The 27,654-nt window shown below is 39.2% G+C and overlaps 1 protein-coding gene across 2 annotated transcripts in view; it reads right to left on the bottom strand.

Annotated features, from left to right (window-relative positions):
* The window catches only part of G3BP1 (G3BP stress granule assembly factor 1), a 33,946-nt gene extending 8,062 nt beyond the window's left edge, over positions 1-25,884 (bottom strand). The window contains exons 1-6 of one of the 2 annotated variants that reach the window (XM_058544454.1): positions 25,779-25,884; positions 7,455-7,567; positions 4,391-4,472; positions 3,741-3,914; positions 1,391-1,481; positions 303-396 (exon numbers count right to left, since the gene is read on the bottom strand). In XM_058544454.1, the coding sequence (XP_058400437.1) occupies positions 303-396; positions 1,391-1,481; positions 3,741-3,914; positions 4,391-4,472; positions 7,455-7,549 (536 nt within the window). In that variant the 5' untranslated portion in view covers positions 7,550-7,567; positions 25,779-25,884. Of the gene's footprint in view, positions 1-302; positions 397-1,390; positions 1,482-3,740; positions 3,915-4,390; positions 4,473-7,454; positions 7,568-25,143; positions 25,435-25,778 lie in introns of those variants that run through there. The other variant, XM_058544458.1, reaches the window with a different exon arrangement.
* Positions 25,885-27,654: the final 1,770 nt, after the last annotated feature.

The raw sequence follows: 27,654 nt of genomic DNA, 5'->3' as shown, positions 1-27,654 counted from the left end.
CCCTGATTTGTTAAATACTTGATAAGAAACCCCAAATCTATTTTTCACTTACCGCCAAGAAAAAACTAAACCAAAAAGCAACTGATGGATACTATTGAAGTAGTCCTCATAGTACAATCTATATTAAATAAGTTTATATTTTTGTTAGCTCAGAAATACCAGCAGTAAAACCTTTCTTCTGGGAAATTGTCATTATTTTCTGAGATAATTCTGAGAATACATGACTGCCTTCTAGCAAACAGTAAGACTAGACAACCCAAATTCTCATGCAGCTCTGGACAGATGAACAAAGTTTTCCTAACCTGACAGTCTGATCATAGAAAGTTCCAGAATCATCAGGTACCACCTCAGGTGTCTGCTGTCTTTCTTCAGGTTCCTCTACTTCTTCCTCAGATTCTAAGTGAGAAAAGAAATTTAAAGTAACTTGTGCTTACTTAATTCACAAATATATTCACTTTCACAATGTTCACCGTGATCAAAAAAGCAATGAAATAAAAGCACACATATATAAAAAAGTAAAGAAACAGGGCAATTTGGTAAAATCATGGGATAGGCTTTAAGGACGGAATGAAGGCTACTGGAGTGTTTGGATTAAGAACATGGAGTCTGAGGGCACACTGCCAGTAATGCAATGCGATAATCCAGTAATCCAGTGTAATGCAGTAACCCAATGCAGGCTCTACCACCTAACTAGCTATGTTTATACGACATCAGGCAAATTCCTTCTCTGCATCCTAGTGCTCTAACACATTAAATGGAAACAACAGCACCTAACAGTACTTATCTATAAGGCTGTTGTGTTACATAATAAATATAAAGCACTTAGAATCTTCTCAGCCATATAGAAAACACTAAAATACTAATAAATTATTTATTTAAAGACAATTTTCCATGGGTCTCTTGTGTTTCTGCACATCTTACAATTGAAGCAATGGCAACCCTTTGTTCCAGACTATCTTTTAAGAACACTTATATAGCAAATAGCCTTGGAAAATAATGTCTCCCTCTAGAGCAAAGGGCAGGCATGTTTACTGCCCATTATAAAAGATTTAGGTTCCCTAAACTTAGGGTTCCCCACTCTTGTGATGCACCCCACTTTAGTGCAGGTATCATCTGGACTGCTTCATAGGGTCCTATGGACACTGTGGCAAAAATGCTACTATTGTGCCTGTCTACTTCTGACTGAGGAGTTTATGTCTTCTACCAGTATCCATGAAGTAGGCTAACCTGTTAGCTTCAAGTAGGTTAAAAACTCAGACTCTCCCTCCATATGTCTTGACAACTAGAAATTATTAATGCAGAACACAGAGTACAATGAAAACATTCAAGAAACCCATATTCGCTTCAGGTCAATCTGATGCCATCAAAAAAAATTTAGACAATAACTTACCCTCCTGAGGCTCAGTGACAAAGCCACCAAAGACCTCGTCTTGGTATCTGAAGATATCATTGTGAACGTAGAACTTATTTGCAACAGAGCCCTGCAATGCCAACAAAGTTTTCACTTATTCAGCAGACTTTTAAAAAGCCAAACCACTCGACACCAGTGGTTCTCAACTGAGGGCAATATTGCCCCCCTCAAGGGGACATCTGGCAATGTCGAGAGACATTTCAATTTTCACAGTGGGGAATGCAACTGACAACTACTGAGTAGAGAGCAGGGATGCTACTCAACATCCTCAATGCACAGGACAGCCCCCACAACAAAGAATTATTTGTCCCCAAGTTAATAGCACCAAGGTGGAAAGATCCTGCTCTACATTATGGTTGTTAAAAACTACACTGAAATATATTGCTTGCTTAAAATACCAGATGGATACCTAAAAACTGATAAAACTCTAAGTATGTAAGATGACACACCTCAAATCACTTCTTGAACAATACATACATATTACCAACCGCAGCAGATACTTAAAACTCCCTAAATCTGTATCCAAGCACACAAGGGTGGTGAAGCTGAAAAGGTCTGCCTACTCGAGGACAAGACACACCTGAGTCTAAATCCCACTATGTCATTTACCAGTTATTCAACTTCTAAGGCTGTTTCCTCATCTGTAAAAAGAGGGATACCAACATATACCTTAGAGCTTTGAGTATTAAATGAGACAGTTTAGGTAACAATGCATTATACTAAGGCAATGTTAGATTCTTCCTCTTTAAAGGAAAAAAGGAACTATAAGTAAACTCATAATTGGCAATTATATCCCACGTGATTCCTTGCATATTTAGAAGTCCGTCAAGGTTTATGATGCAAATAATCTAAGCCTTGCTCTAAAAATCATGACTAAAGTGACTTCATGTAATTTATCAAAAAGACAATCAAGCAATTTTATATTTAAACAGTAAAATGATAGGAGTTTCAGATACACTATCCTAAACAGAAAATTATCTTAAGAGTAATGCTAGAGAAAACATTTAATCAGCAAGACCTTATTGAGCCACTTCCACATGCTTATGCAGATAGGCTTCCTGACTTTTTTCAGTCTGGATCAGTCGAGAAGACAGTACAAATGCAATTAATTCAACATAAACCTGTGGTTCTCTCATGATAAGCATGATAACTAAAAAGAACCAGGGCCCCTTGAAGAAACAGCTGACTCCAGAACTGGGGCTGGAGCAAGGACAGAGCAGGATGAGCCCAAAACATCTTGTGCCAGAAAGCTACCAAGAGCTCAAAAAAATAAAAAGAAAACACAGAAGCCACCTTGAAGGGGTTCAGACTTACCAGATATGGGGCATTTTAGACATCAATATAAAGTTAGTAATGTATTAAATAACCAAAGACTCCATGAGTTGATAAAAGACAGGAGAGAAGGCCAAGTTATTTACAGCAGAATGCCAAGAAATAAACATAGGATGATAGAATTAGATAATCACCATTTGTAACCATCAGAGTAGCAGCTGATTCCAGCAAGAATCATCAAAGAATGCTAAAACTAGTAAAGTTAGATGAAGAACAGGATATTTGCATAGTCTCAAAAAATCACCCACAATTTACTTGCTAATGAGAAAAGTAAAAATACTAACTTTACACTGGCAAAACCTAGTAACCATCACCTTAACTAAGTGATCAAAGTTAACATCACTAATAATAGGACTAAACAACATCAAGTGCCTCCCTAACGTGAGGCACTGGAAGACACTCCTGTGTATAACCTACGTCTAATCATAGGAAATACAAGACAATTCAAACTGCAGCACTCGACAAAGTAACTTGATAGTGCTCTTCAAAAATGCCATTGCCATGAAAAACAAAAGATTAAGGAATTACTGCAAATTAAAGGAAATTAAAGAGACATGATTGCCATAAGCATTGTGTAATCTTGGATTGAATCTTGGACCATGGGGAAAAAAATCACTATTAAGGACATTATTTGCACAATTACCAAAATTTAAAGATAGACTGTAGACTGATAACTGTATTACATCAATACTTCTTGAATCTGGTAACTGTACTATGGTTATGGAAGAGAAAAATCCTTATTCTTAGGAAATGCTCAGTTAAATAATCTGAGGATGACTAGGCATGATGTCTCCAACTTACTTTCAAATGGTTTAGAATTATAAATGATAAGCAAAAAAAAAATAAACGTGTGAACAAGTGTTAATAGTTAGTCGCTCTAGGTAAAGAGTATGTGGGAGTTATTGTACTATTATTGCAACTTTTCTGTAAGCTTGAAATTTCAAAACGAACAGTTTTTAAAGATATGCACAATCTATCACTGTTTCTTTTTTCATACCTCAGGAGCAAGGACAAATGTCTGCATGAATCTCCTCAAAGCCTGGTTGTTATTAGAGAGCAACCCCATCACCTGGACCACCACACCATCATTCAGAGTGGCATGAGCATCAACGTGGCGAATCTTAGTGTGGCAATTGGTGAAGTTTTGTGACATCACTTTCCTATGGATTTCCTAAGGAATCGAGGCAAGAATTAATGCTCTAAAAGTTATACAATCTCCAACAACAAAAAAAACTTTCTAACACAACACAGGTCAAGAGAATTTGCACGTTTCAATTACAAACTACACAGACCCTACTCCAATTTGTCTTAATACAGTATATTCCCAGTGACCACCTCAAGGCTTTTAAAATAACTGTCCTGAATTAACATACCTAAAAAACGTTTACGATGATTCCCATGCTAAAACCAAGTAACTCTTAAGATAAAAAAATTTCAAAATATGTAACAAAAAATGAGCAAATGTGACATCATAAGCTTCTCTATGACTATCATATTACTCAAATAGTTATTGAATACCTAAATTTCTAAAAGGTTGAGAAATTTGATCTTTAAATATCAGCAAATCTATTAAGCACGTACCCACTTCAATTTTATGGGTTATTTCTCAGCTGCTTAACAGCTTACATAAAAGCTTAGTATGCTTACTTTCTGTCCATAGACGGCATCTGCTGGCTTTCCATTTGAATCCAATCCCCCATGGACATAAGAAGAGTTCTTTCCATAAAATCTGTAAAACAGGAAGATAATTTACTTGTATCATCAAGCACCCTAAGACAAGGTATTTCTTTTTCATGTTTGGTACCTATCTGCCTCACTGGAACTCTCTGAGGCAGGAATGTGTTTTTCAACCTTTGTACACAACCATACATCCAGCCCCACATGTCAGTCAACATTTGCTGAAGGGGAATGGATTTGGTCAATGAGGCAGAACACTTATTTTACAAGTCACAAGTTCCAGATCTCAGGGTAGGAGGATCATGCTGGGAAGGATCTTGTAGTTCATGTCAGGAAGGCCATTTAAAAATAAAACAGAAGGGGCCGGCCTGGTGGTGCAGCGGTTGAGTGCTCACGCTCCGCTTCGGCGGCCTGGGGTTCATAGGTTCGGATCCCCAAACAGAAGTTCTTGTTTTCACTCAAGAAGAAAACAGGCAGTTTTGATACAGATCAGGACATCTCTACTCTTCATAGAATTGGAGAGTCCTTTTACATCTGAGAATACATGTGAAGAATTCCCTTAAAAACACAGTAACTCAAGCAGGTGGGTTTTTGGAGTAGTTTTTAACAATTTTTGCTGACAAATTAAGAGCTTCAGTCTTTTATTCTCCAGCTTTAATTCATCTATATCCTCAATAGCTTGGCTTTCACTACAATAATACTGGATCAGAAAATCCACACACACACCAGAAATGCCCTGACCCAGGGATAACTACTATCAGGATATCTTGACATCTGTACTCCATATAAACAATTTTTCACAAATGAGCCCATACATTTCATTCTACATCCTGATTCCACCTCTCCCTGCCTCCAAAAAAGGGGACAGATCCAGGCCCAAGAGAACTCCAAGTCTACCTTTCAACAGTTTTTTTTTGGTGAGGAAGATTAGCCCTGAGCTAACATCTGTTGCCAATCCTCCTCTTTTTGCTGAGGAAGATTGGCCCTAGGCTAACATCTATGCCCACCTTCCTCTACTTTATAAATGGGACATCTGCAAGAGCATGGCTTGATGAACAGTGCGTAGGTCTGTGCCCGGGATCCAAACCTCCAAAGCTCGAACTTAACCACTACGTCACTGGGTCAGCCCCCACCTTTCAACTTTTAAAGTTATTAAAAGGCTGCATGTCAGCCAATGAATCAGTTCACTACTGACTAAGCCACTTTTCATTGTATCTAAGATGTCCTTCAGAGATGAAACGTGAATAAAAGGTTTTTCACGTTTTGATTTAGAATCAACAAATAATATTGAAAAGAAATATATTAACGCATTTGGTTGGTTTCTTTCAACTCCTGCTCCTTTTTAAATTCCAAATTTATCTAAATTCTAAGGGCATAGAATAAAATTTGGACATAAAATACAATGAAAAGAAAAACAATTTGGAGATTTGTTCTATCACTTAATAGTCATGTGAATACCAGCAAGCTTTTAACCCCTTAGCATCTTTATCTGCAAAATGAAGTTAACTCTCCTACAATGCCTCACTAAAAGGTTTTTGTAAAGATCAAGAGGAAACAAATGAAAGTGTTTTGGAAATTGTAAAACCTTAAAAAAAAAAACACGAGAGGAGCCGGCCTGGTGGCACAGTGCTTAAGTTCACATGCTCCACTTCGGTGGCTGGGGGTTCACAGGCCAGGTTCAGTGGCTCGGATCCGGGGCACAGATCTATGCACCGCTTGTCAAGCCATGCTATGGTGGCATCCCACATATAAAGTAGAGGGAGATGGGCACTGATGTTAGCCCACAGCCAATCTTCCACAGCAAAAAGAGGAGGATTGGCATTGGATGGTAGCTCAGGGCTAGTCTTCCTCACCCAAAATAAATAAATGAATAAAATAAAACACAGGAGATATTTTCCATTTTCAGAGCAAGGACTCAAGACAAATTTATAAAATATTCTTTTGTATCTAATAATCACGTGTTATCCAATAAACATGCTGGTCAAAGTATAAAGGAAAAAGTAGTTCTGGTCCACCAAATACACATTTTAGAATTTCTAAGAAATTATTCTAACAAGTCCATATAAACAGATTTAAGAGTTTTGTATAATACAGCATTGTTTGTAAGAGAAAATGGAACCAACCTAACATATTCATCATTAGGGGATTAAAGTATGCTACATCCCTATAAAATAAAAACTCTGTGGATACTAAAATTAATGTGATTCATGTTCTACTCTTTTAAGGAGACCCCAGATTATCAAGTAAAAAAGCTAAAAGACAGTATATTAAAAACGTTTACATAGGGCCGGCCCCACCCCAGATTATCAAGTAAAAAAGCTAAAAGACAGTATATTAAAAACGTTTACACAGGGCCGGCCCCGTGGCTTAGCGGTTAAGTGCGCGCGCTCTGCTACTGGCGGCCCGGGTTCGGATCCTGGGTGCACACCGACGCACAGCTTGTCCGGCCATGCAGAGGCCGCGTCCCACATACAGCAACTAGAAGGATGTGCAGCTATGACGTACAACTATCTACTGGGGCCTTGGGGTGGGGGGGGGGATGTTTACATATAAATAGAAAAATTATTAGCATGGTTTTACTAGAGACTTCCACGCTTATTTCATACATCTGTTTTGACAACAAACACGTATCATTTTCACCACAAAGATATCCCAATTTTTTAAAGCACATCAACACAAAAGTATGTTATTACAGTTTTAACAATCTTCAATCTTCAATACATTCTTACTAAATAATTCATGATTCTCAAAAAACAGCAAAATAAGACAAATGATTACACATTTTCAGGCATTATTTTTCTAATAGTATATAAGTTTAGGTAACAATCTAATTTTTTAAGATATGTACATTCTATTGTTTCACCAATTATTATATAATAATTTTGAATTTAAAATTTATTTATTCATACTTAGGTACAAAGCACTATTATGTAACAATCATACAGGTGCATGATGAAGAAAAGAATCTCAAGGATAAGTACTTATATACTGAAGAACAGCATTCAATGATGCAGGGAAAAAAAAAATGCTGTACCTGTGTAGCATGTCTGGGGCCTGGTTCAGCAGTGTGTAATACTGCCTCACAAATTCCCGCCCGACCAGCAGGGGACTAGGCTTCTCCATAACCATTGCTTTGGTCAATTCAACCTGGGGGAAAAAAAACAAACCCTCATATTCAACAGGAAAGATAAAGAACAAGGGAAGAAAGTGGCAGGGGAGAAGACTGAATCATTTAGCTAAAACCAACTCAGAGTAAGACAAGATCACTTCAGCAACTCTTGGTTTTAAAAAGAAATAAACATTATAGGAACAAACAAAACCTAAAGAAACCAGGTGAGATTTTATACATTCAAACTTATTGCATCAGATGAATACCAGGGAAAAAAATCACTATGAAGAATTAATTCATCATTACTCCCAATATTCAATTTTCTTAAACCAAATATAAGAACCTCAAAGGTACATACTTCTAACATGCATCCTATCATAATTTTCCTAAGTTATTAAACCCAATGAGGAGTGTGCTAGCTGTAAGATTACAAACATACTCTTATTTACAAAAATATTAGATTCAAGGGTGATATTCAAACAAAAAATATAGCTTTGACATACAGGCACATATTAACACATTTTTAGTCAAACTAAATCAGAGAAATTTAAATATTTTTAAAAAAGAAACCAGAAAAACTAAAAACTGTAAATATGCTTAGTTTATTTTACAATGGGACCAAAAATAATCTTAAAATAAAGTAGGCAGAAGTTAAAAACAAGATGTTTTTACTCAACAAAATAATCCCTACCACCTCAGAATTATCAAGGTAATTTAAAGTTGGTACTTTTGAGTGCTAAGAAAAGCACTTGATACACAATATAGGTCCTCAATTATTGTCAGTTATTATCAAAAAAACACTTTTTGGAAAAAATATAGCATGAGATAATCCAACTTTCCATTTGAGGAGAAAAAGCAGCCTGAACTTAAACATAAAGGCAAACAGAGTGGGATCAGTACAGATTAACTTCAGTATAAAAGAAAAAAGAGAGAAACTTTATTTCAGTTTTCTTAAAGGATGGGTAAACTGGGTTTGGTTGGTCAATTCTTGCACAAGCAATCCGCAGAGATGTGTGTCCTCATCTAGTGCATTTCTGCATTATTCTTGAATATCTGTCCCATTTACTACTTGTTTCACCAAAATCTAACAAATTAGTTGAAGGCTTCTTCTCTATTTTCCCCAAATTACAGCCACTAGATCAATATGGAATAGCCTCCTAGTTCTACTAAACAGTAGTTTGCCTGCAGGCATGGTTACAAGGAGCGCAGTGACAAGGATGTGGATCCTAAGTTTTAAACTAATGTACTTAAAGTAGGCAGAATGAAAAATTACTGTATTTTTTCCCTGGTTCTTGGTCCAAAAAAGGTAATTTCAGATGTTCTTATTGATCCTAGATCCTTCAGAACTTAAAAGATTACAGCTGGACATCAGAGGATCTTAACAGTTATCTAGCCTGTGGTTTCCGAGTGTTAAGGTTACAAAAACCAGAGCAAATGCACTTTTTTATATATTAGAGTTCCCATATAAATTTTCCTTTCTTAAAAGGGCTCAGCTATTTCTCTTCAAAAACCACTAACATCTGACCCAATCTCAGATAAAAGGAAAAATCCCCTGTTATCTCACAATTAGTTTCAGAAATGGAAGACAGGTCTTCCAATCCCTCAGAAACTGATAAAGTTAGTATCGTTTTCATTCCATTAAGTTGTACTTACATATTTTCTAACATATAAAGAGACTGAACAGAAAGTTTTGCTGCCACCTTATCCAAAATATACAATATACCCACAATATGAATAACAATTTAAAAGGAACCTTCATGACAGGACAGACAAATCAAAACAAAGAAAACACATTAACTCCTGTCTTTTCACTCTAGCTGCACTTGCTTCTCTTCAGTACTGTCTGCTCTTATTCCCGTCAATATTACAAATGCCATCATTAACTAGACTAATAACATCAACCTAACTGCATCCTTTGATACTGCCAAGTAGTCTCATTATGATATAAATTTCTAAGTCACATTTTATCAAATACTACTTCTCACATCCATCATTTTGCATTCCTATGCAAAATGACGAATTCCTCTAGGTTACAAATCACAAGTAAAAGAATTAAAATCTATAGAGCATCTCTTGAACTTTTCTTTTCCCTTTCTTTGAGATTACCTAGATAATTCAAATTAAAAGAATTAAAAAAGCTCATTATTGGTCTGATTACACCATTATCATTAATATTTTACTTCAAGTCATTGTCATAAAACCAAGAAAGTAAAGTTATACTTATTTATATGGTAAATCGAACATCTCATTTGCAGATTTTTCTTAACTGTTATAATCCTGAAGCTTGTCCAAGAAATCTCTATCATTCACCAAGTTTCCAAACACTAATTTTCTTTATTAGTTTAATAGTTTAATACAACTGAATATTTTGCTAACTAGGTTCTCAATGAGCATTTCTGAATTTTCCAAACAGATGGTACTTTATTTTGGGTTGAAATTTTCAACCTCAGAAACATACAACAGCTCTGTTGAAACCAAATTTTCAGTACTCTGGTACCAGTTACAAGCTTTACTGTCAGTCATCAGGGTTGCCTCAAATAACTGTGCAGCCTCCAAAGGCTTATATTTACACTACAAGCTCTGTATGGTTCCATCAAAGTAGAAGCTCTGGCTCTTCAAGTCTCTCCTTTAAGCTCTTCTTTAATAAATATCAACCAATGAGCTCAAGGGAAATAGTAACAGTATTTAAAAATAACACTCCTGTCAACTATATTCCAATAAAACTGGAAAAAAAAATAACTTTCCATGTGACTAAATACATATAGCATTTTAACGAAAAGAAACTATATTGCTTCACTGCTCAAAAAAGGACTGATTCCGAAATTAAAATAGCCAAGGCCTCAAGAATTCTACATTAGCCATGGTCAGCTAAAACTAACACTTTGAAAGATGAACGCAAGCTTCTTCCTAAATGTTAAGTTTCTGAAGAATAGAGACCATTTCTTATATAACTTTCTAGCCTCAGAGCTTAACAGTGTCTGACACAATAGGAATAAAAAGTTTTCTTGGGCCGGCCCCGTGGCTTAGCGGTTGAGTGCGAGTGCTCCACTGCTGGCGGCCCGGGGTTCGGATCCCGGGCGCGCACCGACGCACCGCTTCTCCGGCCACGCTGAGGCCACGTCCCACACACAGCAACTAGAAGGATGTGCAACTACGACGTACAACTATCTACTGGGGCTTTGGGGGAAAAAAAAAAGTTTTCTTTCATTCAACATTCTCACACAAAAGGAGGTTAGAATTTTATACAAGCAAACTAGATTTCTGATCAACCATTTGTCTATCAGGTTGAATTGCCAGATTTTCCAGAACTTAGATTAAGATAGCACATACAACATTGTTTCTTTGATGATTAAGAAAAAGCTAAAGAGGGGCCGGCCCCGTGGCTTAGTGGTTAAGTGTGCGCGCTCCGCTGCTGGCGGCCCGGGTTCGGATCCGGAAGCGCACCGACGCATCGCTTCTCCGGGCATGCTGAGGCCGCGTCCCACAGACAGCAGCTAGAAGGATGTGCAGCTATGACATACAACTATCTACTGGGGCTTTGGGGGAAAATTAATTAATTAATTAATTAAAGGAAAAAAAAAAGAAAGAAAAGGCTAAAGAGAAAACTAACCTAAGGTGCTAGAAATCAGAAAGTACTTGCCTCAGAGGGAACTGACTGGAAAGGACCACAGGGGAACTGGCTGCGGTGAGAGAAATACATGTATTTGGGTGATGATCACATGTATACAACTGAAAAACTTTTCAAGCTGAACCATTAAATTCTGTAATTTTACTGTTTATAAATTATGCCTCAAAAATTCTAAATAAAAAAATGCTTCCACATTAAAAAAAAAAAAAATCTTGTGGGCCGGCCCCGTGGCTTAGCAGTGAAGTGCGCGAGCTCCGCTACTGGTGGCCCGGGTTCGGATCCCGGGCGCGCGCCAACGCACCGCTTCTCCGGCCATGCTGAGGCCGCGTCCCACGTACAGCAACCAGAAGGATGTGCAACTATGACATACAGCTATCTACTCGGGCTTTGCGGGGGGTGGGGGGGGGAGGATTGGCAATAGATGTTAGTTCAGAGCCGGTCTTCCTCAGCAAAAAAAGAGGAGGATTAGCATGGATGTTAGCTCAGGGCTGATCTTCCTCACAAAACAAAAAGAAAGAAAAAATAAATAAATAAATAAAAATCTTGAAGACATCATAAAATATATTACTATAATTAAGAATACTGAACCACCCAATAGCACCAGTGATTACAAAACATTTAGGGAAGTTCTTCAGTGATCTAAGACCATTCACTGAAACTTCTGTGAATAATCTTGTCTACTTGATCCCCATTCTCAGTAAAAACAAAGAAAATTTTGGCGATTTCAGTCTATACAAATACACTCAATCAATCCTAATTAGAAAAACTGTATTTGGTAAATCACCTCTCTGAAATCTTCGTCTTCGTTTTTTGCCCAAACATAAAACACAAGCTATAAGAAATACATGAACTAACGTCATACCTCCTGAGAATAGTCTTCAATCTCACTCTGGTTCATCAGAACTCTCAATCTATCAAATCTAAAATAATGAAAGTAAACAAACTTAAATGGATTCACCTCAGAAAAGCTGGTGTTTTGCCAGTTACTGATCCACTGTGACAATTATAAACTATGTTTATCAATTAAAACATATGCAAAAAAGTTCCACGATTCTCCCTCATTTATTAAACACTTCTGGAATACTGTGTCCTTTGAAAAAAGAGGTTTGGGGCCAGCCCGGTGGCACAAGCAGTTAAGTGCTCGCGCTCCACTGCGGCGGCCCAGGGTTCGCCAGTTCGGATCCAGGGCGTGCACCGACGCACCGCTTGTCAAGCCACGCTGTGGCGGCGTTCCATATAAAGTGGAGGAAGATGGGCATGGATGTTAGCCCAGGGCCAGTCTTCCTCAGCAAAAAAAAAAAAAAAAAAAAAAAAAAGAGGAGGATTGACAGATGTTAGCTCTGGGCCCATCTTCCTCACAAAAAATTAATTAAATTAATTAATTAATTAAAAGAGGTTTTACATCTGTATATCTTCTTTGGAAAAATGTCTATTCAAGTCCTCTGCCCATTTTTTAAATGCGTTATTTGTTCTTCTGATGTTGAGTTGTATGTGTACTTTATATATTTTGAATATTAACCCCTTATCAAATATATCACTTCAAATATATTCTCCCATTCCATAAGTTGTCTTTCTGTTTTTTGATGGTTTCCTTTGCTATGCACAAGCTTTTTAGTTTGATGTAGTCCCATTAGTTTATTTTTGCTTTTGTTGCCATTGACTGAGGAAACATATCCAAAAAAGTACTGCTAAGACCGATGTCAAAGAGTTGACTCTCTACATTTTCTTCTAGGAGTTTTATGGTTTCAGGTCTTATATTTAAATCTTGAACCCATTTTGAGTTTATTTTTGTATATGGTTTAAGAAAGTGATCCAGGGTCATTCCTTTGCATGTGTCTGTCCAGAGACTGTCTTTTCCCCGCTGTATATTCCTGCCTCCTGTGGGCCATATAAGCGTGCGTTTATTTCTGGGCACACTATTGGGTTCCATTGATCTGTGTGTTTTCATGCCAGTACCATACTATTTTATTTTATTTTATTATTTATTTATTTATTTGTTTGTTTATTTATTGTGAGGAAGATCAGCCCTGAGCTAACATCCATACTAATCCTCCTCTTTTTGCCGAGGAAGTCCGGCCCTGAGCTAACATCTATTGCCAATCCTCCTCCTTTTTTTTTTCCCCAAAGCCCCAGTAGATAGTTGTATGTCATAGTTGCACATGCTTCTAGCTGCTGTATGTGGAACGTGGCCTCAGCATGGCCGGAGAAGCGGTGCGTCCGTGCGCGCCGGGGATCCAAACCCGAGCCGCCAGTAGCGGAGCACGTGCACTTAACCACTAAGCCACAGGGCTGGCCCCAGTACCATACTGTTTTGATTACTATAGCTTTGTGGTATAGTTAGAGATTAGGGAGCATACCTCCAGTTTTGTTTTTCTTTCCCAAGATTGCTTTGGATATTCAGGGTCTTTTGTGGTTCCATACAAATTTTAGGATTATTTAGTTCTGTGGTATTTTAATAGGGATTGCACCAAATCTGTAGATTGCTTTGAGTAGTATGGACATTTTAACAATATTAATTCTTCCAACCCATGAGCATAATATATCTTTCCATTTATTTATGTCATCTTCAATTTATTTCATCAGTGTCCTATAGTTTTCAGTGCACACATCTTTCATATCCTTTGTTAAATCTATTCCTAGGTATTTTATTCTTTTGATGTAATTATAAACAGGATGGTTTTCTTAATTTCTCTTTCTGATAGTATGTTGTTAGTGTATAGAAATGCAACTTATTTCTGTACATTTATCTTGTATCCTGCAACTCTACTGAATTCATTTATTAGTTCTAATAGTTTTTTGGTGAAGACAAACAGATGGCCAACAGGTACATGAAAAGGTGCTCAGCATCAATAAAAATCAGGGAAATGCAAATGAAAACCACAAATGAGATATCACCTCACACCTGTCAGAATGGCTATTACCAAAAAGACAAGTGTTGGTGAGGATGTGGAGAAACGGGAACCCTCGGGCACTTTTGGTAGGAATGTAAATTAGTGCAACCACTATGTAAAACAGTATGGAGGTTCCTCAAAAAATTAAAGATAGAACTACCATACAATCCAGTAATTCCACTTCTGAGTATTTTTCCAAAGAAATTGAAAACACTAATTCGAAAAGAAATACACACCTATGTTCACTGCAGCATTATTTACAATAGCCAAGATAAGGAAGCAACCTAAGTGTTCAGTAAATGGATAAAGATGTGGTGTGTGTGTGTGTGTGTGTGTGTGTGTGTATATACATATACATATACACAATTGAATATTACTCAGCAATAAAAAGAAAGGAACCCTCCCATTTGTGATAACTAACATGGATGGGTCTAGAGGGTATTATGCTAAGTGAAATAAGCCAGACAGAGAAAGAATGCCATATAATTTCACATATATGTGGAATCTAAAAACAACAACAACAACAAATGAACAAACAAAAGAGAAACAAACTCATAGATACAAAGAAACTGGTTAATTGCCAGAGGGAAAGGGGTTGTGAAGGAAGGGCAAAATAGGTGTAAGGGATAAGAGGTACAAACTTCCAGTCATAAAATAAATAAGTCATAAGAATGTAACGCACAACTTAAGGAATACAGTCAACAATATTGTAATAACTTTGTATGACAACAGATGATAAATAATCTTATCAGAGTGATCATTTTGTAATGTAGATAAATGCTGAATCACTAAGTTGTACATCTGAAACTAACACAATATTGCATGTCAATTATACTTCGATGAAATAAATAAAAATTAAAAGAAGTTTTACAGATTTGTACAACTACGGACTTGAGCTGTTTCTAATATAATAGCATATGCCAATGGATACATTAATGGTTAGACTGTGAAGCACAAACCAAAACCAGGAATAGGAAACAAACTATGTTTATTATTTCAATTATCAATAGCAATTCTCCCTTCCCATGCTGATATGAAGACTGGAAGGCTTCCTAAGACACATGCCACTCTCCCAAGACAAAGTAAGTTTGTTAAAATAATTAATAATTCCAATTTGGAGATCTCTCCCTTATTACACCACTTTCAGATCAGGAGGATAAACCTTTGAGGTATAAATTACAAATGTTTGTAATAAAGAATGATATAATTAGCTATTATTACGATTAATATTATAATTACTATGATGAAGGAAAGCATTTCTACACCCCATCCTTTTCTGTCACCCAGAAAACTATGCCTATAAGTATTTTGCTAGCAAAATAAAAATACAGGATTATTTCCTGCAAGAATAAGAATTTTTGTACAGAGTACCTTGGACTATGGAAGCCCAAACACTTATTATAAAACTTTGCCATTTTAAGTTGACTTTATGACTGTAGTGGTCCACCCATATGAATGCCACATAGGAAGACTTGCCCACAGAATGTAACTGCCCAGTCAAACTATAAAACCAAATCAGCTGCACATCTTAATATCTTAACTTTTACAACATGAATCATGGAGCTACAATAGTTTTAAGTATGTTTATGCCATTAGGCATAAAAATTTCTGCTCTCAAAAAAAATAAAGCATTGTTTTACTTTTCTGTCAAACACTGCTAAATAATTTATTTTATTCTTATTCTAGGAAAATAAGTTTGCTGAATTGAAATAACTATTTCTGAAACAATTTTTACTCATCATAGTCATGAGGAATACTTCCCTTGAGAAAAGTTACTAGAAAATACCAGTCAAAATGCTTATCTCACTTTATTCCAAACACCAGCAACCTAAACACTGAGAGCACTGACCACTCCTGTTTCTTTTGTGTGTGTGTGTTGTTGGGGGGGGGGGTGTTACATTATGGAACAGTTCTTAGAAAAGTTACATAAAACAACACAAGGTAGGGGCCGGCCCGGTGGTGCAAGCAGGTTAAGTGCTCGCGCTCGGCTGTGGCGGCCCAGGCTTCGCAGGTTCGGATCCCAGGCGCACACCGACCCACCCCTTTCAAGCCACGCTGTGGCGGCATCCCATATAAAGCGGAGGAAGATGGGCACGGATGTTAACCCAGGGCCAGTCTTCCTCAGCAAAAAAAAAAAAAAAAAAAAAGGAGGATTGGCAGATGTTAGCACAGGGCGGATCTCCTCACCAAAAAAAAAAAAACACAAGGTATAAATACACACAACAAACATAAGGTATAGAAACATATAAACATAAAGTATAAGAAGTATTCACTGTGGTACTGTTATGGAAAATTATATTATGTTCCATATAACATATATAGAACATTATATAATGGAATACTATGTAGCTATTAAAGAAAATAAGGTTCATAGACCTCTATATTGCTGGGATGAACATGCATTACTTTCAGAATAAAATAGAGAAAAATGCAACAAAGTATACCAACATCCAACAACTAGTGGTATGTTATCTTACATATTTTAGCTCTCTTGAAATGAAATGATCTTTAAAATACCTTTAGATTTATAATTCCATAAATTAACTCCACTGTGTGATTTTAATTAGTACAAGTGGGGTACTTCAACAGATCTGAGGACTAGAGAACATCTCTCTGTATTTATTAGCAGCAGATGTAGATGGTCCAATTGCAATTTTTTCATGGTGCAGGAAGTTTTCTGTCTGGTTACTTTATTCCAACTTTCATGGCTAAACTCTAAGAGCTAAGCATTCTCCTAAAAATTTCTTGGTTTCACCTTTAAATTTGTCTTAAAACAATATATCTATTTACTTTGCTTTTTTAAACAATTATATCAGAATATTTTCTGATGAAGTTTTCCAATTTTAAGAAGAAATTCGCTTTTGGCTTGTAATACTATAATTTTTCCAACACTATCACTTTGTGTTGGCTTTAGGATCCCTCAAAGAAAACAATGAAAGCATGATTAAGGTAGTTTACAGTACAGAAAAAAAAAGTCTGAGGCAATACAATTATTAGTTACTTATAAGGAGTGAAGAATATAATTTTTTGTACTTTTCTTACCTAATTTGAAATGCGTGTAACATCATCAATAAGTGCTAGTCTAAAAAAACATATACAAATGGAAATGTCAATGATATCTCACAGATTATTAACATAATCACGGATTTATTTTTGCTATATTGACCCTGATCTGTGAAATACTCCCTTAACTTTCAGAATGTCCACTTAATCCCAAATTACTAGACTGCACAGCAATGTTAAAGAAATTCTCCATCAATAATTTTGCTGAAGTTCACCGAGAAATGTTAAAAGTACTTCCTTTAACTGAGTCTAAAGAGCTGTAAGCATTTATGTCCCAAGAGCAGGGAAGGATGAAGACGACTGACCAGAATCCACCTGAATTTTTAATAGTAGAGCTTACTCTTTCCAACAAAATAGCAAAATGCCTTAAAAACTCACCATCTGTAAGTGCCAGTTTTAAATTAAGAAAAAATGCACCATCATACAATAAACATTAGTATCCAGAATATATATAGAACTCCTATAGAAATCACTAAAATAAAGAATAACACAAGAGAAAAACAGGCAAAGGAAATGGAACAGGCAATCCTCAGGAGAGTAAACGGGCAACAAACAAAAGATAAACTAAGTAACCAGTAAAATGCAAACTAAAACCTATCCCTTCTCAGAGGAGATTCCCCCAAAGTATTAACCTATCAGTCAATATCACACACTGGCAAGGAAGTAGGAAAAAGAGAACCTGCAAAACTGCTGAAGGAATTTCAATCAGTACAACCACAGTAGAAAATAATTTTGCAGTTATCTAACCAAATCAAAAAAGTTCTGATGAATCTAGAAATTCTCTTCTAGATATATATACAAGAGAAACTCACTCATGTGCACAAGACACAGAGAAATTAACTGCCACCCTATTTCTAAAATGTAAGATGGGTAACGACCTGCATGTAGGTCAAACGGGAAATGGATTAAGTTCTGGTTTATTTCACATCATGGAAACCTCTGTATCTAAGATAATCATATAGGCAATTAAAAGACTGAAAAGTGGTAACATTAATAACTATGCCAGGTTAACTGGAGTGAATTAGGACTGTCCCTGGGAAACTAAGACACAAAGTCACCTTATTTTAGCAATCATAAAGTTAGCATGAAATAGATCTCAAAAACAATGTTAAAATGAAAAGTCAGTTGCCAAGTATGTACTGTACGATAGTTCTCAAATACGTTTAAGTGTTTTTAGTATGCACAAAACAATACCCGATATTATTCATAGATACATATGTAAATTTATTTTTAAAATACTCTGGACACAAAAAATAGACAAATAGATCCATGGAACAGAGAGTAAAAAAATAAACCCACACAAAAATGGAAAACTAATTTTCAACAAAGGAGCAGACAATTCAGCAGAAAAAGGATACTCTTCAACAAACAGTGCTGGAACAATTGCATATCCATAAATAGAAAAAAAATAGAACCTCAATTCATGCCTCACACCATATTAAAATTTGACTCAAAATGGTTTTAGGGAAAACCTGAACTATAAAACTTCTAAACAAAATCTGCACGACCTTGGGTTAAGCAAAGATTTTAGATACAAAACCAAACACATGATCTATAAGAGAAAGAGACTGATAATGTGGACTCCATCAAAATTAAAACCTTTTGCTCTACAAAAGACACTATTAAAAGAATGGAAAGGCAAGCCAGACTAGGAGTAAATATTTGCAACCCATGTATCTGATAGAAAACTTGTATCTAGAATATATAAAGAACTCTCAAAACTGAATAACAACCCCATGAATTATGAGCAGACTTGAAGAGACACTTCAGCAAATTATTTGAATGCCAAATAAGCACATGAAAAATACAAAACATCACTAGTAATTACAGAAATGCAAACTAAAACCACAGTGAGGTACCACTACACACGTCACAACGACTAAAATTTAAAAGGCTGACCATACAGTGCCGGCCAGGATATCGAGGAAATGGAACCCTCAACTACTGACGGTGGGAACGCAAAGTGGTACAATCACCTCTGGAAAAGTCAGGCAGCCTCTTAAGCAGCTTTATTCATAACCGCCAAAAGCTGAAAACAAACCAAACGTCCATCAACAGGTGAATGGACAAACAAATTGTAGTCTATTTACAGAATGGTACTACTCAGCAATTGAAAAAAAAAAAAACAGCACATATTGTATACTGTATTTTCCAATTTCCAATTTTGGGATATACAATATATTAAATAGTATACTGTATATTCCATTTTCATAAAAATTCTAGTAAATACAAACTAATCTTCAGCAACAGAAAGCAGATAAATGATTCCTGGGGGCCGAAGGGGTGGGAAGTGGATAGGAAAGAGGGAATGCCCAAGTGGCATGAGAAAATTTTGGAGGGTGATGGACATGTTCACTATCTTGATTGTGGTGATCGTTTCATGGGTATAAATAATGCCAAAAATTATGACACTGTACCCTTGAAATACATACAATTTACTGTATGTGAATTATACCTCAATAAAACTGTTTTTAAAAAAAAATTTTTTTTTTTGTGAGGAAGATCAGCCCTGAGCTAACATCCATGCTAATCCTCCTCTTTTTGCTGAGGAAGACCAGCTCTGAGCTAACATCTATTGCCAATCCTCCTCCTTTTTTTTCCCCCAAAGCCCCAGTAGATAGTTGTATGTCATAGCTGCACATCCTTCTAGTTGCTGTATGTGTGATGCGGCCTCAGCATGGCCGGAGAAGTGGTGCGTCGGTGCATGCCCTTAACCACTAAGCCACGGGGCCGGCCCTAAAAAAATTTTTTTAATGCACAAATAAAACAGCCTTGAAAGACGAAAGGTCACCTCAGGGGAAAAGAGGGGAATGGCAAACTGCATAGGAAAAAAACAAGTCAAACTTAAAAGAGTGATGCAAAATGTTAACTATCAATTCCCAGTATGATGGTATTTCAGTGGTCTTTTTACTTTGTTTTAATAATTTATCAAAAACACTAAGAAAAAATAAACAGTAAGAGTTTGTGTGAACTAACATGAGTATATATTAAATTGCTGTAAATTTTGTTGCAAGGTTATGCTATGCATTCAAACATTTGAAATCTGGTTTAGTTATTAGAGAAACAAAAATGTTCTCTCAGAACCAGAAAAACTTGAATACAGAAGCCAATGTCTGTGCTCAGAGAAAGAGCAGTATCACCATCACTGGGTCTACTGTTCAATCTATTTTCCAAACTCTTCACATTTACCACCTGTCACCTCCCTTCAAAATTGTTCCTGACAGTTCTTTGGAGAAACGGTTGATTCTGGGGCTGGGACAGGCAAAATACAAGATGAGCCTGAAGCACCTGGTGAAGAAAGAAAATGCTTAAAAAAAAAAAAAAGCAGCATGGGGCAATGTCAAAAGGACACAAGAGCCAAAACTAGAACAATCTGAGCAATAAAAAAAATAAATAAATGAAAATAAGTTAGGATAACCCTGGAATACAACGCAAAGAATAAAATATCCATGAGACCATAGTGATACAAATGATTACATAAAAAAATAGGTAAGAAAATAAGTCTTAATAAAAAAATAAAGGAAGGAGAAGAGACACATCTTCCTTACAGAAGAATTTCAAATGCAGAAGGAACAAGGAAGGGCCGGCCCGTTGGCGCAGCGGTTGAGTGCACGCGCTCCGCTTCAGCAGCTGGGGGTTCGCAGGTTCGGATCCCGGGCACGCATTGACGCACCACTTGTCAAGCCACGCTGTGGCAGCATCCCATATAAAGTGCAGGAAGATGGGCACGGATGTTAGCCCAGGGCCAGCCTTCCTCAGCAAAAAAAGAGGAGGACTGGCATCAGATGTTAGCTCAGGTCTGATCTTCCTCACACACACACACACACACAAAAAAACAAGGGAAATAAAGAATTACCATCAGACCACCACAACAGCAGCAGGGAAGATCCACTAATACATGCTAAAATTAAGGGGGGAAACCTTTGAAAAACTGAATATTTGCATAGCTTCAAAGTGTCTCCCCTAAATATTTAGTAATTACAGTGGTAGCTTTAAGTCCACAAAATCACAGATTCTCCTCCCTCTTACTGACTAGCTTCTAATGAAGAGAATATGCAAAGCAGGCAAATATTAACCTGGCAGACACTACTTTAATCAAGTGACCAAGGTTAAATTCAACCAGTAATGACATTACATATGCCCTGATGTGATAAGAAGGCTAAGTCACCTCTGGTTTCTTCGCCCAAATCCATAACCACAGTCTAGTCATAACACGAGGCATACCCAAACCAAGATCAAAAGTGTCAAGGTCATAGAAGAATCAAAGGAGAGAGACCAAGGAGGCATGAGGACTAAACGCAATGTGGTACCCTGGACTGGATCCTCGAACAGAAAAAGGACATTAGTGGAAAAACTAACGAAATTCAATTAAGGTCATTTAGTTACCAGAATTTTACCAATGTTAATTTCTTAGTTTTGATAAATGTATCATGATTATGTAAGATGTTAACATTAGGGAAGTTGGGAGAAGGGTATACAAGATGTTTCTGTACTGCAACTCTTCTGTAAATCTAAAATAATCTCAAAAACAAGTTTTCCTGAAAGAAAAAAACTTCAAGACAGGAATTGGGCAACTTGACAATTCACTAGCTTTTCTTAGTTTTTAGCATCCCTTTCTTGCCCGAAAGTTCAAAACTAGTCAGCTAGGTTTATAATTTGCAACAATCTATGTTCTTTCTCACCAAGATGGAAAGATACTTTATAATTAATACTAATGCCTCAACTATGAAATGTCTAAAAACATGAATTTCCTATCCTTAAGATCTCATAAAGCCTAGGTGGATACACCCCAGGAAACCCTAAAAGCAAGCTCAGAGAGTCCACAAATATTGGGTGTACTTGAGGCACAGCTTAAAAAGGCCTGGAAGGGCAGGTAGGTGTCTCACTCACGCCTTCCAAATTCTGAATCCTTCAAAGTTTTTTGAATAAGGAAACTAAAAACAGCACATATCTGTCTACAATTCCCTGCTAGGTATACCACATGCTTCCCAAAGCTTTCCAAAATAGTTTAGACAACTATCTGGGTTTCAGAGCTTCAGTTCTCTTATAAGTAAAAACATGAGAATACCTAGGATGTGTGAAAGCACTTTTAAAATACATAAAGGGCTATACCAATATACGATGATGCTGTTACACAGCCACTTAAGCTAAGAGCCAAGGATTTCATCCCTACAAAGTGGAAGTGTGTCCCATCCAGGAAGCCAGTTTGCTTTCTCTGAACCATCTCTTTTACTTTTTATTAAACACCTGAAATATAGTACATAGGCTACACAGCTAAGCAATCACAGCTGATTGGCCAGAGGACAGAAGGGGAAATCTATCACTTAAAGTCATCTAAAGACCTTATTTATTAAGGCCCCAGCCTGTGAGAGACTTTTTTCTTAATTCCTTTCTGCTTTATAAAGCCCACTCTTCACATACAGATCATTCCTAGCTCTTCACCATGTCGTCCAACTTCCAAGACAGCTTTCTCGACTAAGGCCAGAAAGGATACCCAAGATTACTTTGAAAAAAAAAAAGTAGAAAGCAAGCTGATTTTTTGAGATTTAAAAGCATAAACCTAGTCAACCACCACAGTGTGATCACCAACTACAGTTGCTGAATCTAAATTTAACTCCATAGCTGGAAGGACAGTATTGCACTAAAGGTTTTTCCCACTAGCTGTTAACAACTGACTAGGGGCGGGCAAGCAGCTTTTTTTTTTAACCTACCTACTTTGACAATTATTTCCCTTTGTAAAGTCAGTAAGTTTTGTCCAAAGCAGTCTTAAAGCACAATTAAATGGACATACAGTGCATATTTGAATTCCAAAATATTATGTTAAAAAACCAGCGTAATTGCAAAATGTTGGAAGATCAAGTGAGTAATTTTATTAAACTGGCAAAAAGAAAAAATTGGTTTAGGTTACAAACTCAGGCTTTATATTAAATTTCGTCTTTTAACACTGCCCCATCCATCCTCCTAACAAACCTAAAAAAATTTAAAACCAACCTCTGCCCTTCACTTTCTATGCAAAGTACTAAAACAAGTAAAAAAAAAAGTAAATTACAAAAAACTGCTGCAAAGTAGGTCACCAAAAACATTACCAAATCTCCTGATGTTCCCTTAGCAGACTGTCAGCTGAGACCAGCCAACTGAATGTGAGTTAAATAAAGAACAAAGAACTGCCTACTTCTCCACCAGTTAGAAGAGGGATCAAAGCTTAGATTGAAAGCATTTAACAACAAAAGTAACCTCTGACTTGGCTGGGAAGCAGGGAGGCACACAGGTCTTGTATTATCCCAATCTGCTCCAATTCATCTGTTCTTGATAAATGAATGCATAAGAGATCAGTTGGGCTACCAATCTGTGAAATATCACAGTTTTCATATTCCTACTCAACTGATAACCATTTGCCTGAGGCCAAGGACAGTGGTTTTTTTTAATATTTGAAGGGGAAACTAAGAAATGCAATGCAATCCCTCAATGCAAAAGGTAATTTCATTCTCATATATTTTACCTCAAGGAGTTAATAAAATTAGCTGGACTCAAACTTATCATTTTAAATGTAGGTCACTATAGTGTCAACACTTGATAACTTAAAATGCCAATTCAATAGTTAACAGGTGTCTAGACGCAGGTAGCTGGAATTGTTACAGGAAGGCAAGTTCCAAGTACAACAATGTTACACTCTAAAGCAATCTGTTATTTATGGCAACACCAAGAAAGGTAAGCACTTGTCCATACAATATTTCAATCCTTTATCTATTGCTACTTTCTGTTAAGAAACATGGAAAAGTACTGGGTAAATGGAAACACTTACAAATATTAAGCTTCCTCATGGTTTTTAAATTTTCCTACAAGGATGTAAATTATGTGTTCCCTCTGACTGCAAAAAATTCCTTACTCATGAAGACCAATCCTAGAAAGTGTATGTACAAACAAAATAAATTTCTTAAAAAAAACAAAGGTTGAAAGCCATCACAATCAAAATTAACTTAGAAGGCTAGTCCCAAACTTTTATTGCAGTTTTATCTCAAGTAGAGACATTTGTGATGTAATGATTTGGACCTGCAACACACAGGAACATTTATTATTTCACTAACCCAAGGAGTATACATGCTTTTAAAAATCGAAAATATAACTCAACTAGAAAAATATAAATTCTAGTCTCTGAAAGTGTCTTCTACGTTTGCATATATACACAGGAGCCTTACAGTGAACGCTAAATAAAAGAACTGAACGTAGACAGGCTTTCTTTACCCACCGAAGATCGCAACCGCCGTTAAGAGTAAGATTTCCAACACATCTCAGTCATCCGTCACCCAGCATAAGCTCCACAGGGGTCAAATTCATACCGTAACTGGGCACCTTCCTTTCCATCGCAATTTCAAATTAAACCTACAAATGCCGCCGAGATCTGCAACTCATCGTTCTAAACCTCATTTTCTTCAACTATAAAACAAGGAAGTTAAACTATCTTCTCGAAGGTCTTTCTCAAAACTCTGCTCCGACTACATGTAAGAAGAAAGATTCAAGGTTAATATCAGAGCCTAACTTCCTGCTGGCGGGAATTTCCCATCATGGTAATATGAGTTTCAAATCCGACGAGAAACACTGTCCATGTTCATTTGCACTGATTCATCTTATTCCATACTTTTTCCAGAAGCTTTTAGGGCGGCACATCCATCAGCTCTTTGTACGAGCCCACGAAGGAAGGAAGCCCACATCCTTTCTTTTCCTTTGTCAGAATCCCACTTCCCACCCTCGTCTCCCTGGAAGCCCACGACGGGCTCAAGCACAAACGCCGCTGCAGAGCTCGCAGCAGGCGGCCTGTCGAGGCTGATGCTGTCCCCAGGGCGCTCTGGGGGCAAAGGTGCCCTGGAGCCGCACAGGGCGCCGGAACAAAGAACAAAACAGGCTCGGGGACCAGGAGTCGGATGGCCGGGGTTCAAACGAATACCTGCCCCTTGCCGCCCGTGTGCCTCTGACCGTGTCACTCCCCTCGGGGCCTCGGGCTCCGCCGCAAAATGAGGAAAATCATCGCACCTACCTCATCGGGTCGTCGTGGGAGTGACTGAGAGGCACGCAAGTTGCGGAGCCCAGCGCCGGGCACGCAGCGAGGGCTGAGAGGGAATACTAGATATTACCATCACACAGGATCCCTGCACGCGCTGCTCCCCCTTCACTCCCTGTAAAACCCAGGAGCACCACTTCTGCTTCCCAGGTCAAAAAAACCTATCGCACTCGCGCGTCGCCCCTGATCCTCAATAAAGGCCTCCTCCGGTCCAGGCCAAGCTGGAGCCCCTCGCCCGGGGAGGAAGGACTCGGCAGGCGCGTAGGGGCCGGGCGGGAAAAGCAGGCGAGCCGACCACGCGGGGCCCAGGCCCCCGAGATCGCCCTGCGGCCGGGGCGGCGGCCGCGGCTCGCTCTCGCCCCGCGTGGCCGTTGGGAGCGGCACGCGCACGCGGCGGACGTGGACACGGCCACGCGCGCCGGCCGGCTGGGGCGGGGGAGCCGGAGCCTCCGCGCGCCCGTGCGCCCGCCGCGCGCGCCTGCGGCCGTTGAGGGGTGGGGGCGGGGGCGCGCGGCCGCCGCGAGCGTCGCTCGGACTTCTCCTCCCTCTCACCCCCGCCGGACCTCGTCCTCGTCCCCCCGCCGCCCGGCCCCGCCCACACCCCGGCGTACCTGCGCGGCTGAGCGGGAGAGGAACAAGCTTTGCTCCACAGCACAGCGGAAGGCAAAAACCCCTCAAGCAACTGCGTCCGCACACACGCGTGCTCCGTCGCCGGTGTATTATAAGCGCGACTCAGCCTAACTTGTTGCGGCCAGGTCGGCCAGGCTGGTGACCAATCCCGACTGCGTCCTCTGGGCTCTTCGAGCGGCAATTGGGTATTGACTCAGGATGAAGGCGTGGCTCTTGATTGGCTTTGACGCATGCCTATGAGACTGTGAGGATCTCGTTTCCCTAGTAACGGATTGGCACTGAGAGAGACCAATTACCTAAACGTATGGTGGAAAGGAGGGTGGGAAGTTCTTTGACCGATACTCAAGGCAGCCAATAAATGCGTGGAGCCGCTCCCATTCGTTAAATCGTCTTCCCCTGGGCGGAGAACCGTTTTCCAGGCAGGAGCGGTTGCTCCACAAGGTGGGGCCCGTGTACTTTGGGGAAGTAAACCCCAAGCAACAAGGAGGTGGGCTCCAGGGAGGCCCAGGAAGCCCCCAGCCAATCGCAACGCAAGAAGGAGCTGATTGACACGGGGGTTGGACAGCACCAAGGAGACCAAGCCCCAGGGCCGCCGTGCCCTCTGGGGCGGCTCTGAGCCTCTCCTGGCCCGGGCTTCCGTCCGCTTTCCTTTCTTTCCCTCACTTGTTGGGTCGGGCTTCTGAGCCCCCTCTCCCCCCTTTTCCGCACAGTTTGGTACCAGGGAAACCAAGTAGTAAAGTTTCCCGTTTTTTTTTTTTTTTTCTTTTTATAACAACTTTTTTATTTCCATGCGGCCGCCTAAGGGCACTTGCTGGCTCTCACCATTAGTCAGCACTATTGTTGGACAACTGTAAGGGAGAGCCGAAGGAGAAAGGAGCTCCCGTTGTGGACCTAAGGGCCTGTAAACAGGTCGCACGTGAAAACTGCTGGGGAGTTTGACAACACGCGTTTTTACCCTGCTGTTCTTGGCAAGCGCAGCGGCAGGTCGGCCCGGTGGTCGGCTGGCGGGTGTTCAGCTGAGGTTTTCCCTTTTTGTTGCTGCCGAGGAAGGTGGTTTGTAGCTTCTCCGATCAGCTCGGGCCTTAATGCAACATCCTGTGCGTCACCCACCACCATTGTCATTCAGTTTTCTAATGCTGTGAGTGTGCGGGCTTATTTTCAGGTCGTTCCGTCTTTAAACTCCTGTATGGACGCCCCGAAGATTGCCCGGAACAGTTCAGGGGCTAAGCGGCACACCAGCCTGGTCTCCTGCGCTCCTCTGAGTGTTTTGTCGGGCCCTCTGTTGGTCACCATAAGCATTTTACATGGAAATACATCGACACGCCTCGGTGCGTTCTCATTCCAGGAATGTGACCCTGTGGGAGGATCTCCCGTTAAGTTTGGCAGAGAAATTTGGAAAAGAAGCACGTGGATCGTCTCCGTGGGGGGAGGAGGGGCGCAGCAGCGGCCAGGTGGGGCTCCGGGGTGTCCCGGTTTGCCTCCCTGCGCGGGGCCTGGCCCCAGACTGCAGACTCCGGGCGGCCCCAGGAGCGAAGTGAGAGCGCCCCTCCGGCCCCCCAGACCCCACTCCCGCATCGGCCGCACTCGTTCAGCATTTATTGAGCTCCAAGGGCTGAGGTCAGAGATGATCGAGACGCTGTCCCTTCTTGCTGTCACCCATTCAACAGACGGGGCGCTGCTCTGGGCCAGGAGCTCCCAAACCCGGGAACAGGCGCCTATGAGAGCACAGGAAGGGAACTCAGCCCAGAGAACCTGCTCAAGGTTTTCTGGGCTAAGGAACCTCCAGGATCGTGTTAGCCCTGCTAAGGAATTTGGACTTTATTCTGAGGGCAGTGGAGAGCCCCTAAAAGGTTTCTT

This window comes from Diceros bicornis, chromosome 1 (genome assembly GCF_020826845.1).
Source record: "Diceros bicornis minor isolate mBicDic1 chromosome 1, mDicBic1.mat.cur, whole genome shotgun sequence".
In the NCBI taxonomy this organism is placed as follows: Eukaryota; Metazoa; Chordata; class Mammalia; order Perissodactyla; family Rhinocerotidae; genus Diceros; species Diceros bicornis.
Note: the sequence above shows the minus strand (reverse complement) of the source record. Positions and strands in the feature narration are given on the sequence as shown.